The following is a 17630-nucleotide window of genomic DNA, read 5'->3' as shown; positions in this document are numbered from 1 at the left end:
TCTCTCTGTTGGCTCTGGAGTCCCTGCCAGTTGTCTTGGGCTGCTGCTGCTGCTGCTAAGTCGCTTCAGTGCTCAGGATGGCCTGCGGATGCCCCAGGTCTCTCTGTTGGCTCGGGAGTCCCTGCCAGGTGTCTTGGGCTGCTGCTGCTGCTGCTAAGTCGCTTCAGTCGTGTCCAACTCTGCGAGGAAGGGAAATGCTACAGCAATCTCTGCTACACAGATGCACAATCTGCCCTTTAGTTTCCAGTCTTCTCTTATATACTCTGACTGTGGGTGCTGTTCATGGAACCTGTTCAGGCCTTTTCAGTGAGTCCTACAGGGCAGCATCAAGCACCTTCTCTTGAGAAGTGTGGCATGTAACTGCACTACAGTATGAAGTTAAATGCTGGGTGGGGGCTACTATTAAAGCAGTGGTTTGCCACAGAGAAATTATGTAGGGTCTAGAGACTTTTTCGGCTGTCACAACTTGATGTGGGTAGCACTGGCATCTAACGGGTAGAGGCCAGGATGCTGCTACAATGCAGGTCATCTCCATACAATAAAGAATTATTGGCCCCGAATGTCAGTAGTGCCCACGGTAAGAAAGCCTGACTTTGGCTAATAACATAGTCTCTTGGTACCTCCTTTTCCTCCCATGCAAAATGAGATAACTGTAGCATTCTCGTAGATTTTTGTATGGATTCGTAAGTTTGAGTACACAGCTTTTAAAAGTGTGTGGGAAATGGTATGTGCTCAACAATGGTAGATGTCTCCTGTTTCAGGGCTTTCATTAAAATTTCAAGTAAAAATTTCATTAGGTATACTCCTATACAAGTTATTCCATCACAGTTTAAGCATTCATTTTTGGAAATATTCGTTATTGTTAGTTTTGACAAGCATAAGGGTATACTTTGTTCCCATTTGCTTGTCACTTGACCATCAGAAACAGCTTCTGGTCTCAGTCATCTTAACAGAATGAAATAAGGACTTCCTTTGTGTCCCCTCTGGCTGTCTTGAGAGCAAAAATTGCACAGGCCAGAGCAAAGGTGAGCAGTTAGTTGACCCTCTGCCCACTGGTTCCAGGCCTCTTCGTCCAAAAGTCCCAATGAGTCAAAAGGAGAGTGTTACTAAAATAATTCCTTTTTGTTCTTTGCTTTTACAGCCGGTCTCAAGAATTTCCAGTATCCTTTTAAAATTATTATTCTCTCTCCGGGAGCAACATGATACAAATTACAGTTGACTTAGTACAAAGCAACACAGCGTAGCAGAGCGCCCCAAAGAAAGCGATGGAGAACCTGCACCACTATCTAGCTCCTTAAACTTGGGCAGCTCACTTCCCCCTTCCCGGCCTGTTTCTCCATTCATTAAAGAAACAGGATTGTACTAGATCACGTCCCCCCAAATCCTGAGCCTCATCCCTCACCAATTCAAGAAAAGCCTTCACTTATTTCATTTAATAGCAAAAAAAGAAATCTACGGGCATGAACTCCTAACACCCCTCCGCACCTAGACGCTAGGAGTAGTCCGGGCCTCCACCGGTTGCACCAGGAGGCCGGCTCAGAGCAGGAGGGGCCGCCCCGAGCATGCGCGCGCCACGCCGCGCCACGCCGCGCCGCGCCGCCCCGCCCCCGGCTCGCGTCGCCGACCATTACGCAGGAGGCCGCGCGCAACTGGCTTGAATCCGGTGAGTGCCTCCGTCCCGGCCTCTGTCTGGGGGTGGTGCTCATTCTCCCGACGCCGAAGCGCGAGTGTGGGTGGAGCAAGATCGGGGTCGGGGGAACCACAGGACTCGGGCTGGGAGCTTCGGTGCACCCCGGCGCGGGCCAGAGAGCGCTGGTGGTCGCTGGGCCCGGCACGCGCGGATAGCCCGCACGCCGGTTTGGCGCCGCTCAGACCTGGGGTTAGGGTCTGGAGTGGCCTAGGCACTGAGAGAAGCCACGTGCTCGGCCGGTGGGCTTCAGACTGGACGAGCACACGAAAGTTCGCAGTTTTCGCAGCGAGTGTGATGCCCGCTCTCGCCCTCGTGGCCGGCGGTCTGGGAGCGCGGCCACCACGTGGGCTGTGCTCCCAGGCGGGCCTAAGAGCCCCGGGCTTTTCCGCAGGGAAACCTGAAGTTAGGGCAGAGACAGCTGCCTTTTTCTCGCCCCACCCGGACTTAAAAATGATAGTTTATCCTCCCGGTCATTCTTTCGTCACTGGATATTTCTAGAACGGCTCCCCAACTGCTGTTGGGTCATCTATCAGGTTAATGAGATCAGGTTGGTGGTACATGTGTTTGCAGGAAGTGTTGGGTTGGCTTTCGCCGTCTCCAGTGCGTGCCTGCGTGAGTGGTCAGTCATGTCCGACTCTTTCCGACCCCATGGGCTGTATCCGCCAGGCTCCTCTGCATCTGCCCATGGAGTCTCCAGGCAAGATGGAGTGGGTAGCCATTCCCTTCTCCAGGGGATCTTCCCAACCCAGGGATGGAACCTGGATCTTCTGGATTAGTAGGCACATTCTTTACCGCTGCGCCATCTGGGAAGGAAGCCTGACTACTCCAAAAATAAGCCGTAAATTCGGCGCCAAGTGTTTGATTTCACTGGGCTTATCTTTAAGTGGAAAAACCTGATTTATCAAGCTTCTTCCACCATCGCTTGGATAGTTTTGGTCCTCAGCCCCCATCCATTGTAACAAGTCATGATTACTAAAATATATTAATGAGGTTCAATCCATTATTTCAAGATAGAACTGAAAAAATAAGTGCCAGTCACTGCTTTAGGTCAATAGGAGAACTGCTTTTCCCTGTTTTGGTAAACATTCCCCCAGAGAAATCTTTTAGGTCAGCCTAGGCAACCTTGTTGGAGAAGGCAATGGCACTCCACTCCAGTACTCTTGCCTGGAAAATCCCATGGACGGAGGAGCCTGGTGGGCTGCAGTCCATGGGGTCGCTAAGAATCAGACAGGACTGAGCAACTTCACTTTCACTTTTCACTTTCATGGATTGGAGAAGGCATTGGCAACCCACTCCAGGGTTCTTGCCTGGAGAATTCAGGGACGGAGGAGCCTGGTGGGCTGCCATCTGTGGGGTGGCAGAGTTGGACAGGACTGAAGCCATGCAGCAGCAGCAGGCAACCTTGTTACAGGTGTTGATGTATCATTTCTGTCAGCTTATTTGAGTGTTATTAGCTGAGCTTGAGTTTGCCTAGATCTTCCTCTATGTTAGTGGATCTAAAATTCCTGCGGATACCTTTAAAAAAAACTTTTGACTGAGTTACTGCAGCTTTCTGGCCTTGGCTCCCAGAAATGCTAAATAGGCTTGATAAGGGGCCCAGAAATTTGCATACTAACAAGCTTTCCTGGTGATTTGACTACAGTCTAAAACACAGCTCTGGAGATTAAAAGACACACCTCCATCTGGTTGGTGATGGCTAAGGTGCCTTTCAGGTCTGAAAAGAGTTGCCATCATAAGAATAACCCCACTGTACAAACCATCTGTTTTTCCCCAACTCTGTTTTATGTAAGGCTTTTGAGATTTTTTTCCCCTCCAAAATTGTATCGAAAAGGTGAAAAAGAAATGCACTAAAAGTGTTTGAGGACCCTCCTATGTGCCTTGCTCTGTAGTAGCTCTGGGAATGTGCAGATAGGTGTCCTGCCTTAAGACTTCTGGTCAGTGACTATTACCATAGAAAAGAACGTTAGGGCACTTAAAAATATAACGATTTTGTTTGTGTTTGCTGGCTGTAGAATGGGTATCAATATTGATTTTCTTGTGGAGTTTAATCCTTCAAATTGTGTAGTGGCTGTGTTTCATCTGTGGGCAGTTAGTAAAATAGGAACCTTGAATCTTTTCTTTTGATTTAATATTTTTACACTTTAATGCTATGCTGCTGCTAAGTCGCTTCAGTTGTGTCCAACCCTTTGCGTCCCCATGGAATGTGGCCCACCAGGCTCCTCTGTCCACGGGATTCTCCAGGCAAGCATACTGGAGTAGGTTGCCATTACCCCCTCCGAGGGATCTTCACAACCCAGGGATTGAACCTGCATCTCTTGAAGGTTTCTTGCATTGGCAGGTGGGTTCTTTACCACTAGTGCCACCTGGGCAGCTTCTTTAATGCTATAGTCAACTCAGATTGGAAACATGCTTTTTAAATGCTGGCTTTTTTTTTCTCTTGTAGCTTTATAAAAATATTTACTCTTAAATTCTGATTGGGTGGTCTGTGAGGTTTAGAGGCAGACTTGTGTTGGCTGTATTTTCCCAAAGTATTCTCTTGTTCCTATATTTCTTTCAAGACACCCAGCTTTTTTTTCTTTTTAACTTTTTGTTTCTGAAATTGTGATAGAGCTTACTATTTTTGTGTGTTTAATGTGGTGGAGTATGTCATCTGTTCTCTCGATCTCCCACAAACTGTTAAAAAGAATGGTTGTCTTACAATATGGGTAATGTGAGAATCAGAAATAGTAAGTTTGCCTAGTAACCTCTAAGCTAGGTTCCAATGAACTGAGCCTCAAATCATTTCAGTATGAACACAGAGAAACAATAAATGATGTAAGTTTTGGCAGTAAAAGTAGCAAAATTCATATTCTAACAAAAGCATTTGTTATGCACTGTTGGGATTTCTTTTGTTACTGATTGTGGATGGGAAAAATGCTCCAAGTGATCTTATTTTTTGGCTGAAGTATTCTGCACACTTTGTTTCACACTTTCATATTCACTGTCTAGTGAATATGCTTATACTGTGTTCGTATATTGTGCTTAAAAAAAACATACCTTTTGTTTACATCTTCCTGATGCTTGCATTCCTTAAATAAATTTTAAAGTGACCAGTTGTGAGGGATAAGAAATGTGTGGCTGAATATGAAATTGCTTTTTCATTATTGAGTACCTTTAATGACGCAGACCTTCTGAGGCAGCCTAGCAGTTTTTAACAGGTAAATGTGAGCAGTATGTCAGGGGTCCCTGAACCATCCCCTGGGCCAGTGGCTTGCTAGGACTCACAGCTAATTTTTTACAGCGGATGGAGACCAAGCATTTCACTGCTGCAGCAGCTGGCTGTGACAGCACATGTGAAGTGCTGCCAACCAGCGAAGCTCATCCGACGTTCAGTGTCCAGGGCTTGCACTGGGGGCTCATCACGTAGATGCCTCTGCCTGGCGTATAACCACGTATAATCACATTGTTTGTCCACAGAGCGTTGTCACAATGAGCCCCTCTTTTCCGTTAGTGGTGTTAGGAGCACTTCTGAAATCTAAGTTCCCAGCCCAGACATCTGCACATACTGACTTTCAAGGGATAGTGCACACGTGCATGCTCAGTCATGTCCGACTCTTTGGAACCCCATGGACTGCAGCCCGCCAGGCTCCTCTGTCCATGGAACTTTCCAAGCAAGAATACTGTGGTATGTTGCCATTTCCTCCTCCAGGAATCTTCCCAACCCAGGGATTGAACCTGGGTCTCCCACACTGCAGGCGTATTCTTTACCACTGAGCCACCAGGGAGGTCCTCAAGGGATAGTAGGTAACTCTGTTTTGCACAAGCGGTGCTCTTCACTGAGTCTGCTTTCATTTGTCCTTGTATTTCTACCTCACTTCTGGGCTCCAAGTAGTAGCAGTACTTGGTCTTATCAAAGCTTTGGTTCTTCAATTGAGAAAGCAAACTGGTCTGTTTAACTTAAAAGGAATAGGAAAGATTTTCAGCAAATGTATCTTATCAATGATATATCTGAAGTCCACCACCCGGGGGAAAAACCTTAACTTGTATTGTAAACACTTGGTCCTATGTTTCCTATCAAAACCACCTGATCTTTTGAAGGAACTGTTTGTGGGCACGAAATTTAGAAGCTAGAATGAGGCCACTAGTGAGTTTTGCATAGTAGTGCCTCCTTATCCATGGCTGATAATGTTTTAAGGTCCCCAAAAGATGCCCGAAACCATGGATGGCAATGAAGTCTGCATGAACTGTGCATTTCCCCTATTCACAGATAGCTATAATAAACTTTAATATATGAATTAGACACGGTAAGAGAATATCTGAATTGCCAGCATCATTACTGGTGCACTTTGGGGCCATTATCAAGTAAAATGAGGGTCATATGAGCTCAAGCTTGACACTGAAACAGTCGATCTGCTCAGCATTACGGCCACTAAGTGACTAATGGGCTCATACACTAGACAAAGGGATTAATTCTAAGTTTATTTTCTAGATTTATTCTGAATTTATCAATTATAAGTTTGTAGATTATTGTTGCAATGTGTAACATGTTGTTCGGGTAAGTACTTCCCAGACCAGACCATTCATTCTTCTCAGTCCACAATGTAGCTGAAATATGGCTTAGTTATCATGACAGAAGAGCAGAAAATTCTTGATAGTCCAACAACACAGGAAGGCATAACATTTATAAATAAATTACCAGTCTTTGGGAAAAACTTTTTTTATTTTTTTAACAAGCACAATGCTGCTTAATCTTTTTTGGGGATGGGGGCTTCTTTAAGAATCTGGTAAAAGCAGTGGACCCCCTCCCCTAGAAATAAATGTACTTTAAAAGAGGATTTTGCTGTTTCAGGAACTCCTATAATTGAAGTATTATTCTTGAAATCCAGATGAAGGGCCCCTGCATGTGAACGAGACAATTGTGGCTTGGTCTCACAGTTCTGAGACCTTTGGCAATACCAGGAAGGTCGATCCTCTTGCTACTTAAGTGTGGTCTGTGACCCAGCAGCAGCGTCATTACCTGTGGGCTTGCCAAAGATGCAGAATCTCAGTCCCACCTGAGACCTGTGCTCCCAGGGGATGTGTGCACACCTGAAAGCTAGAGAGGGTTGGAGGGCTGCCTTAGACGTTAATGATGTTGCCATTTTAGTATGCCTTATTTTAGTTAAAAAGTTATAGCTCTTTAAAAGCCTTGGGATAGGACTGTCTTACCCTTCACTTTCAGTGTCTATTTTCTTTGTTTTATTTTTTAATGGGATGTTTCTGATAAGGTGGCAGTTTTCAGGAATAAGCTGAGGTTTGAAGTCAGGCAGTCCAGGTGCTTGAGGAAGACTCCGGAGCAGGCAGTGTCTTGCTCCAGCCACCAGGTGGCACCACTGCCCAGGTGGCCCCCAGGACAGCAGCCGGGGTAGGGCTGTGGCAAGGAGCACCTGGCTGTGGGCGGCTCTGGATTGAGTCAAGTGTTTATTACTCAGTTGCATCTAATTAGATTTGGGACCTGGTGCGGATTAAAGCCAGATTTTGAGATTTTGACTTTGCTGTGTCAGTGGCCACAGGCTAAAACCGTGACTAGAAACTGCTGAGATGGTTGAGTCATTTAACGTGGGATAATTATACCTCTAATAAGTAGTGAATTCCATGACTAAGTGCTTGTGTACAAGGAAACAGGCTTCCCTTTCTATGACTATGTGCTCTGCGTGGTGTCTGAGGTGGGATCATACCCTGGAAGAAATGGTGTTGGCTTCAGGTTGTATGTTAATCCTGGAGGAAATGGCCTTGACTTAGGAAGAGTGCACACGAAGGGCCTAGCAGCCGTGCAGGTCGCGTGTACGTGATCCTCTGACATTGGCCCTGGGAAACCTAAATGCGTGGGTCTTGTTCTCCTGGCAGGTTTGCATTTCCTCACTGCCTTGTCTTGAAGACAGCGATGCCAAAGAAAGCAAGCCCTGCAGGGGATGGGAAGGAGGAAGGGCCTGTTCCTAAACAGGTGAAGGTGGAGGCCGCCTGTGGACCTTCCCCTTTGAACTTCGACAGCCCCAGTGGCCTCTTTGAAAGTTTCATCTCGCCCATCAAGACAGAGACGTTTTTCAAGGAATTCTGGGAGCAGAAACCCCTCCTCATCCAGAGAGACGACCCTGCGTTGGCCACGTACTACCAGTCCCTGTTCAGGCTCTCTGATCTGGCGAGTCTGTGCAGCTGGGGTATATACTACGGGAGAGACGTGAACGTCTGCCGCTATGTCCACGGGAAGAAGAAGGTTTTTAATAAAGATGGCAGAGTGCACTTTCTTCAGTTGAGACAAGATTTTGATCAGAAAAGGGCCACAATTCAGTTTCACCAACCTCAGAGATTTAAGGTAACAGGCTCTCCCAGGGGCAGAATCCTTGTGTGTATTAAAGTACTAACATTTGGCCATGGGTCAGCTCAGGGATAAATCCATTTTGGTGATGATTAGTCTCCTGCCAGTTTCAGAAGGGCCAACACCTGTTTGGTCTTCAAATGCATTCCAACCTCAGTGATTTTTTTTTTTATGTTCCCTTTTGGTTGAACTGTTAGAATCTGCAACAGCTCAGGGTGGACATGGTTCGGTATCATTGAGCTGCAAAAAGTAAATTACATTGCAGGTTTATAAAGTTTGTTAAAGTGACATTACCCCTCCAGGAGTACTTCTGTGGGCCGGTTTTTGTTTTGATCCATGGTGGACATTTCTCTCTGGATTGTTTCTTCACTGTAACGTGAGGCATGATAGCATCAAGGTGATCATTTTATTCTTGAAGTTGCCTCCCTCTGCCGCCCACATCTCCTTACCAGAGGCTTCCGAGCAGTGACCAGACCATGTACTAGAGGCACTTTTATGGAAGAGACTTCACCCTTGTTGACAGCCCCACCAGGCTGGCTTTGAGAGTAGGTCCTGGAACTGCTGGGGTGGTGGGGGGGCAGCTGTAGGTGGAAGGTAGCTTGGATTTCACGACTGACTAATCTTTTATTTATTCTGCATCAGTGATGGACATTTGAGAAATAATCTGCTTCTTCTGTGCCCAGTTTCTGCGTTTATAAAACGTAGATTTAGGATGAGCTAACCTGCTCTCTTAGTAGTTGTTCAGTCGCTAAGTCGTGTCTGACTCTTTGCGACCCCATGGACTACAGCACTCCAGGCTTCCCTGTCCTTCACTATCTCCTGGGTTTGCTCAGACTCATGTCTGCTGAGTCGGTGATGCCACCCAATCATCTCATCCTCTGTTGCCCCCTCTCCTCCAGCCTTTCAGTCTTTCCCAGCATCAGGGGTCTTTTCTATTGAGTCGGCTCTTCACATCAGGTGGCCCAAAGTATTGGAGCTTCAGCTTCAGCATCAGTCCTTCTGTCACGCGAGTGTATGTTCCTCGATTCTTTGTCTCGTCACAACAGAGATTTGGAGTGCCGGACATTAAAGCCCCCTCGGCATGTCACAGCTCTCAGGTCTTGGATAGACCGTGTTATAGCTCTCAGGTCTCGAACGGACCGTGTGATAGCTCTTAGATAAATCAGTGTTACAGCTCAGTATTTTATTTAGAAGATAGCAGGAAAATCCATCTTCGAGGCACGAGGGCACATCGATCTAAAGACACGAGGAGAAGAGCGCCCCAGTGTGCTGGAGAGAGAGAGAGAGAGCTGGCTCTGGCTCTTCTATTTATATGTTTCTCTCTCCCTGGGCCTGTCCCGTGTAAATTGGGCCAGCCAGGAGTGTTGTTTGTTTTACCTGAGGTCCTCACTCCAGTCCTTAGACCTTCTTTTGTTTCATTTTCGCGGGCTTTTCCCTTCCTTGTCTGTAGCCACTGCCATTTTGGGCTCCTTTTCCCTGTTCTACCTACCTAACACTTCCAGTGAATATTCAGGGTTGGTTTACTTTAGCATTGACTGGGTTGATCTCCTTGCAGTCCAAGGGACTCTCAACAGTCTTCTCCAGCACCGTAATTTGAAAGCATCTCTTAGATGTTTGAGATGTTTACAGGACCGCTGTCCCAACAATTGAAGGCTGTTTCTGAGTTTTAGAAAAAAGTCTTATCCCCGGCCAGAAACCCCCCTCTGTGACCCTTGGCTGAGTCAGAGTGCCAGCTTCGAGGAGGAGGAGAGCAGTGTGTCGGGCTCCACACTGAGGGTGGCTTCTGGCTGCGTGGTGCCTCCTAGGACTCTGTCGTCAGAGCTCTAGTAATGCTTGTCATTCTAGATCTTGAGCTGCCTTCTTAGATCCATGAGGCCTCCCTCATCTGTGAATGCCTTTCCCTTGCCTGTAGGATTTTGTACTATTTGTACTCTGGATAAAGTACAAGTACTCTTAGACTTTTCAGTACAGGTCCTCATTCCAGATAGTTCATGTTGGACAGTCATGAGCCACTGAACTGTCCTTGGGATGCCAGCCTTTTGGGCATCCTTCCTGAAAGGAATTTATAAATCACTTGCAGACCAAGTCATGATTTGCATTCAGAAAATCTGTACATCGTGGTACTTCCCTCTGAGCTAGTCCTTGACTCTCTGCTTGACTGGAAGTAGCCCTTAAAAAAAGTAGTGTTTAGACACTGAAGAACTATGAATAGAAAAGATCAGTGATGCTGATTACATGTGATTTGTTCACAGACCAGCAGAAAATTATTGTTTGGCATGTGTGTGGTGTCCTCTGTGGCTGTCATTTCTGCTTGAGTGCTGCGCACTTCTCTTCCCCAGTTTCAAGTGGCCAGGACTGTTTCCTTTGCCCTGTTGACTCAGCTCTTTAAGTCATGTTTATTAAAGCAGGAAGGATGAGCTTTCCCAGTTTCAACTCAGCTGCCAGGCTAGGCTAGGTGGCATCCTGGTTGTTTGTGGGGTTGTTTTTGTTCTTTTAATTATTTATTTTTGGCTCTGCTGGTTCTTTGTGGCTCTGCAGGCTTTTCTCTAGTTGCAGTGAGCGGCAGCTTCTCTTTGTTGAGTGCAGGGCTTCTTGTTGTGGTGGCTTCTCTTGTTGCAGAACGTGGGTTCTGGGGCACATAGGCTCAGTAGTTGTGGTTCCAGGCCCCAGAGCCTAGGCTTGGTAGCTGTGGTGCACAAGCTTAGCTGCTCTGCAGCACATGGAACCTTCCTGGACCAGGGATGGAACCCACGTCTCCTGCATTGGCAGGCGGATTCTTCACCACCGAGCCACCAGGGAAGCCCTGTTTGTGGTTTTCTTTTCCCTCTGACCGTCCACCACCAGAACTTGAGAAGCTTATAGGCTGCTGGAGTTCACTCTCTACACGGGAAGGTGGGTTCTGGGTGTTATATTGTGAGCAGATTTAGTGTTGTGTATTTACTAATGGGCATACTGATACCAGGATCGGGAAGTCTAGAGGCAGTTCCTCATTGTCAGGGTTGAAGGACTCGGAGTCAGCACTTCCTTGGTCCGTCGCAGAATGGGCACAGCTTATTAGTCTAGTTCGTCTGGAAATGAGTGAGGCGGTAACCGGAGAGTGGTCGGCTGTTCCCCACCCGCTTCAGGTTATCTGTGTATCAGGAGTCCAGATGAGTTAACCAAATATTTACACGTGTTCACTTTTGAATCTTCCAACACACATTTGAAATAACTGAGGCGATCACTGTGGTCTCCACTTCACATGAAAGAAACGAGTTCACATTTGTGACTTACATAGCTACTAAGGAAGGACTTCTAACTTCAGAATAAAAACATTTTCTGAACCGTGTGTCTAAAGACCCTCCTGAAGTGTAGTTGGCCTTTTGGCATGTTTGTTTTCGCCGTTCTTTAGGTGTCAGTGTGGGCCTCTGGTCTTGACCATTGTGTTCAGCTGATTCTGCAGGAAGGTCAGTGCAGAGGAGAGGGCCTCCCCGCCCACCTCCGCCCCCTTCGCTTTTCCATTGTTCTGGGGTCTTCCTTGGCAGCTCCAGACACAGCTGGGGGACAGGAGTCAAAGGAGACAGGTTTCAGGAGCCTTGTTTGTGCCTAAGTGCTGTGAAGCTGTGACACTTGCACACTGTTGTGCATTTGAAATAGAGAGAGTTTATGCTGTTTCTCAAGTCTTAGAGTGGGAGTCCTCCTTTCACGGATGAAGAAGTTGAAGTCTAGCTTGTAACTACGACCTGAACTCAGACGGTTTGACTCCAGATCTCTTTCTAGTGGGCCACACTTGGCAGATTGAGAATCTAAAAGTGAAATGAAAAATTTGTACAAATGATAGGGTTTTCTGTAACCTTTAAGAAGAAGGAGACATGTGCTTCTTACTTAAAGACCTAGAAACTTCAGTTGGAAGCCATAAGGTCACCCATATGGTCCTCAGGCCGTCAGCGCGCGCGTGCGAGAGAGAGAGAGAGAGAGACAGACAGACAGACAGACAGACAGACAGACAGACAGACAGTTACTGTACCCATGTAATTACACATCCTGCTGGCTGCTCCCAGGTATACGTTAGATTGCTGGGGAGATCTGCAGACTCTTTGGAGCTGTTCAGGTGCCATTGAATTATTCTTCTTGTGTTAAATAGAAACCTTGAGCTCTGTATGTAGAGTAGCTCAATGGCTTATATGGAAATGTCTCCCAAAGCTTGTTTAATGCTGACTCAATTCTTTCCCACTTGGTATTTTTAATTCTGTAGGGTTTTTTTTTTTTTTCATTCCAGCAGGTGAGATTGACTTCTAAGCCATTGTCATTGTTTACTCAGCAAATCCTTTCAATATCTTCTGGGTGCCAGGCACTGCATGTATGGATGCTTAAAAGTTGGGCTTCTGCGGTGTTCTTTGTAGGTGATTTTTCTTTACAATAGAGTCGTGGTTATGGGGCTGCATGAATGTGAATCCTGGATCCATCACTGACAGGCCTCCTTCCTCGTCGGTGTGGACGGGCACCCACAGGGTGTTGGTACTCACCCTGTGAGAGGGTTGCCGGGAAGGCTGTGTACTAAAGTAGGTGAAGCCTGGCGCACAGAAAGTGCCGATAGCCACGTGGCCCAATTCTGCCTCTCTTCCCCTCACCTGCCTTGGGATAATCAGGTTTCCTTCTCTCGCTTGAGTACCTGGCTCCTCTCTAGGTCCCTCAGCCTGATGTAGGTCCTGAAGAGCTAGTTAGTGAATGAGAGAGGGGAGTGTTCCTTGACCCCTGTCCCCTGCTCCCTGCCTGTACCCTCTTCCCAGTTTGTTATTTCTGCTCTCTTTGCTCTAAGGACCCTTTCATCAGGCATTCCGAGACCCTCACCCTTCATCTTGCCTGAACTTCAGACTTAGCCAGCCGGCATAGGGGGGTCTTAGCAGCTCATACATAACACATCTAACATACAGCTTTTCTTTTTTCCCCCAAAAACTAATTCATTAGCAGATCTTTCCCACTTGAATGGTGCTGGGAGCTAACTAACTGCCTTAGTCAAAACCCCGAGAGTATTTCTCGCTTATCCTCCCCACTCCCGGGCCCCGGCCGTCAAGGCGTGCCGGCAGGGCCACCTGCCAAGCACATCCTGACGTTTGCTCTTCTCCCTCGCCCTCTCCCCCACTCTGACCGTCCCCGCCTGCACTTCTTCGTCTGTCGCTTCCCCGCTGCTGTCTCTTGCTTTCCCACAGTCCAGTCTCCTCCACATCGTAGCCAGACTGACCTTTTGTAAGTGTGAATGGGTCGTGTCATTGTCTGGCTTGAAATCCTTCGTGGCTCCCTGTCACCTCCTGTCCATGCTCGGGACAGAAGGTCCCTGAGGGTAGAGGTGCCAGTTCAGTCACTGCTGAATTCCCAGCATCTGGGCTTCCAGGTGGCGCTAGTGGTATAGAACCCACCTGCCGGTGCAGGAGACGTAAGAGGGAAGGGTTTGATCCCTGGGTTGGGAAGATCCCCTGGAGGAGGGCACGGCAACCCACTCCAGTATTCTTGCCTGGAAAATCCCTTGGACAGAGGAGCTTGGGGGGCTTGTCCATAGGGTCACAAAGAGTCCGACATGACTGAAGTGACTTAGCACAGAGCATAATAGCTGTGCAGTAAAGACTTGCTGCACCGAATAAGAACAGGTTCCTTACTTCTGATGTATTTCTCTCTCCTCCTCTCTCCACTGTTGTCTCTTAAGGATGAGCTCTGGAGGGTCCAGGAGAAGCTGGAGTGCTTCTTCGGCTCCTTGGTTGGCTCCAACGTGTACATCACCCCGGCCGGAGCCCAGGGCCTGCCGCCCCACTACGATGATGTCGAGGTGAGAGGGGGGATCTGCCCGGCTGCGGGAGGAGGGAGTGGCCGCCAGCCCAGGAAGGTGGGCTTGTCGGGGTTGAGCTGTCGTCAGGTTGAGCTGTCGTCAGGTCCGGGCCCACTCTTCCTGTGCGGGCTCCGGAGAGCTTGACCTCCCTCACCAGGATGTTGGACCAAAATTAACCCCACTGAACTGGTTTCCTGCTCCTTTGGAAAGGGGAGAGACTGTTTATTTACTGATATAAAGAGCTGCACATTCCTCCAAAACATGTATTGATTGAATTTTCTACAGAGAAGTATGATTGGATTTTTTTTCCTTTAATTTCACAGTTTAATAAGGTGAGGTCACAAGTATTCCATACATCTGCTTTTATTTTGTCCTTTTTCTGTAGCTGCCAAAAATATATGCTTTTTTCCATTTGTGAAAATCTTGGGGCAGCTTAAATGAAGGTCATGGTTTCGCTTAAGCACTGGCGCCTTGATGAATGTTGATTTCACTCTCATGTGGCTGCCAAAAAAAGTTAACTGTTGGGCTTAGGTATGTTGTAGTTTTATTTTTGTACTGATACATCCTGTGAACACAGAGATAGTAGGAAATAAAAACCTCTTTTTTTCCTCTTGAGAGCAATTTGATATCAATACATTTTCCAAAAGTTTTTTTTTTTTCTTTAATATTTCTAACAGGACTTTAAAATATCTTTGGCTGAATGAAGAATAAAAACTTGACATTTTCCTGTGTGCCAGGGATCATCTTCAGGGGTTTGGACACTCAGTAATATCTGAAGCTTGGCTTTTCCCTCAGAACATGGGCTTCCCTCTGTCTGATGGAAGATTTAGAGGAATGAATAGTGGGATAGATAGTGGGATAGAAAGAACTCAGTGAGGCTTTTAGAGAAGTGAAAAGAATGAGCAGCCTTCCAGTGCAGAGTTTACGGTCACCTGTTTTTAAACAGTGAATGCCAGTGGTGGCAGCTTTTAAGTGTGGAGCGAGGTGTATCTGTGATCCTTTATTTTTATTTTCCATATCAAAGTTGTGACTCGTTTAAGCCCTGAGAGGGCCAGCACCCAGTGAGGAGGCTCTCTGACACTCTCGGAGTCCTGTGCTCTCTGCAGGTGTTCATCCTGCAGCTGGAGGGAGAGAAGCACTGGCGCCTGTACCAGCCAACGGTGCCTCTGGCGCGGGAGTACAGCGTGGAGGCCGAGGACAGGATCGGGAGGCCCACACACGAGTTCACACTCAAGGTACGGGCCTGCCAGTGTGCGCGCCAAGGGTGGTTTGAGGTTTGCACTTGTGTAACCATCCCCCGAGAATGTGTCCAGGAGGTTGGGGGCAGGTGGCTCCCATTCCAAGTGGCCCCTTGTGGGGGCGGGCCTCGGAGGGAGACCTGGTCCTTTGTACTTGCAGATGTGAGCTGAGGAAACGTCTCCGTATGCTCTCTGAGTCCAAAAGGAATGAATTATGAATACGGTAACCACTGACTTTTCTGGAGTGAGTCATGGAAGGCATGGCCTTGGGCCGCTTCGCCAGATCTAAGGCAGTGGTCACCGCTGGATCGTAGGTTGCTTGAGGAGAGCACGGTCAGCGACCCCTCAGCTTTTCTTGCTGGTAAAATCTGGGCGTCCCCTTTGCCTCCTGACTGCAGTAGGCCCTCTGCACCCCCTTCCTCCCGCATGTAGTTGTCAGAAGAGTTATCATGAAGGCTCTTGAGGGGACCTTCCCCAGAAAACCAGGCGGCCCGAGCATGTGCCGGTTTGCTGGTATCTTGCTGCTGAGAAAGTGTGTCCTTGAGCGGTTAGCTGGGTGGGATCACAGCCAGTCCCCAGCAGGTCAGGTTGTTGAGAACAAAGTCTAGGATAAGAATAGCTGTGTAACTCAGCTTTACACCTTTTCCTATAATTTCAACAACATTTAATTTCCTTCAGTGGTAATACGATAATAGTTAATTTAAAGCATTCCAAAGATTTTAACCAGACTGGTGGACTTGGCATATGGTTGTGCTTGTATTTCTTACATCTTGAAATTACACTTGGTACCTAATTTTTTTCTTTTCATATTATGTATTTCCGGCTGCACTGGGTCTTCGTTACTCTGTGCTGGCTGTGTCTAGTCCCAGTGAGTAGGGGCTACTCCCTCCTTGCAGCGCGTGGGCTTCTCGTTGCAGCGGTTTCTCTTGTTGCGGAGCTTGGGCTCCAGGAGCACAGGCTTCGGTGCTGGAGCCCATGAGCTCAGTTGTGGTGCATGAGCTTAGTTGTCTTACAGAATGTGGGATTGATTCCAGCTTGAGCTTTATCCAGCCTGGCATTTTGCATGATGTACTCTGCATATATGTTAAATAAGCAGAGTGATAGTATATATGGTCTTGACACAGGGATTGAAACCGTGTCCCCTGCTTTGGCAGGCAAATTCTTAACCATTTTGCCACCAGCGAAGCCCCTCTGATTCTTACTCAGTGCCTTGTGGCTTCTTGTTATTAAAATCTCTGCCTGCATGCTATAACTGGGAAAAACTCCCTGTTTGTGTTGTTGTTGTTCAGTCGGTCAGTCTTGTCTGATTCTTTGCGACTCCATGAACTGCAGCATACCAGGCCTCCTCTCCTTCGCTCTCTTGAGTTTGCTCACACTCAGGTCCATTGAGTCGATGTTGCCGTCCAACCATCTCATCCTCTCATGCTCTGTTGTCCCCTTCTCCTCTGTCTTTTATCTTTTCCAGCATTAGGGTCTTTTCCAATGAGTCAGCTGTTCACATCAGGTGGCCAAAGTATTGGAGCTTCAGCATCAGTCTTTCCAATGAATATTCAGGGTTGATTTCCTTTAGGATTGACTGGTTGGATCTCCTTGCAGTCCAAGGGACTCTCAAGAGTCTTTCTCCAGCACTGCAGTTCAAAAGCATCAATTCTTCAGTGCTCAGCCTTCTTTATGATCCAACTCTCATATCTGTACAAGACTACTGGAAAAACCATAGCTTTAATTATACGAACCTTTGTTGGCAAAGTGATGTCTCTCCTTTTTAATACGCTGTCTAGGTTGATCATAGCTTTTCTTCCAAGGAGTAGGCATCTTGTAATTTCATGACTGCAGTCACCATCCACAGTGATTTTGGAACCCAAGAAAATAAAGTCTGTCACTGTTTCCGTTGTTTCCCCATCTGTTTGCCATGAAGTGATGGTATCAGATGCCGTGATCTCAGTTTTTTGAATGTTGAGTTTTATGCCAGCTTTTTCACTCTCCTCTTTCACCTTCATCAAGAGGCTATTTAGTTCCCCTTCACTTCCTGCCATAAGGATGGTGTCATCTGCATATCTGAGGTTATTGATATTTCTCCCAGAAATCTTGATTCCAGCTTAAACCTCATCCAGCCTGGCATTTTGCATGATGTACTCTACATGTAAGTTAAATAAGCCGAGTGGCAATATATAACCTTGACATATTCCTTTCCCAATTTTGAACCAGTTCATTATTCCATGTCCACTTCTAACTGTTGCTTCTTGACCTGCATACAAGTTTTTTAGGAGGCAGGTAATGTCTGGTATTCCCATCTCTTTAAGAATTTTACAGTTTGTTGTGATCCACACAGCCAAAGGCTTTAGTGTAGTGAATGAAGTAGAAGTAGATGTTTTATGGAATTCCTTTGCTTTTTCAATGATCCAGCAAATGTTGGCAGTTTGATCTCTGGTTCCTCTGCCTTTTCTAAATCCACCTTGTACATCTGGAAGTTCTCAGTTCATGTACTGTTGAAGCCTCGCGTGAATGATTTTGACCATTACGTTGTTAGCTTATGAGTGCAATTGTGCAGTAGTTTGAATATTCATTGGC

The 17630-nt window shown here is 47.0% G+C and overlaps 1 protein-coding gene across 3 annotated transcripts in view; it reads left to right on the top strand.

Annotated features, from left to right (window-relative positions):
• Positions 1–1629: 1629 nt before the first annotated feature.
• The window catches only part of RIOX2 (ribosomal oxygenase 2), a 32595-nt gene continuing 16594 nt past the window's right edge, over positions 1630–17630 (top strand). For all 3 annotated transcript variants that reach the window (XM_068974041.1, XM_068974050.1, XM_068974033.1), the window contains exons 1-4: positions 1630–1663; positions 7556–8021; positions 13705–13824; positions 14931–15059. In XM_068974041.1, the coding sequence (XP_068830142.1) occupies positions 7593–8021; positions 13705–13824; positions 14931–15059 (678 nt within the window). In that variant the 5' untranslated portion in view covers positions 1630–1663; positions 7556–7592. The remainder of the gene's footprint in view (positions 1664–7555; positions 8022–13704; positions 13825–14930; positions 15060–17630) is intronic.

Source organism: Capricornis sumatraensis, chromosome 1, assembly GCF_032405125.1.
Source record: "Capricornis sumatraensis isolate serow.1 chromosome 1, serow.2, whole genome shotgun sequence".
In the NCBI taxonomy this organism is placed as follows: Eukaryota; Metazoa; Chordata; class Mammalia; order Artiodactyla; family Bovidae; genus Capricornis; species Capricornis sumatraensis.
Note: the sequence above shows the minus strand (reverse complement) of the source record. Positions and strands in the feature narration are given on the sequence as shown.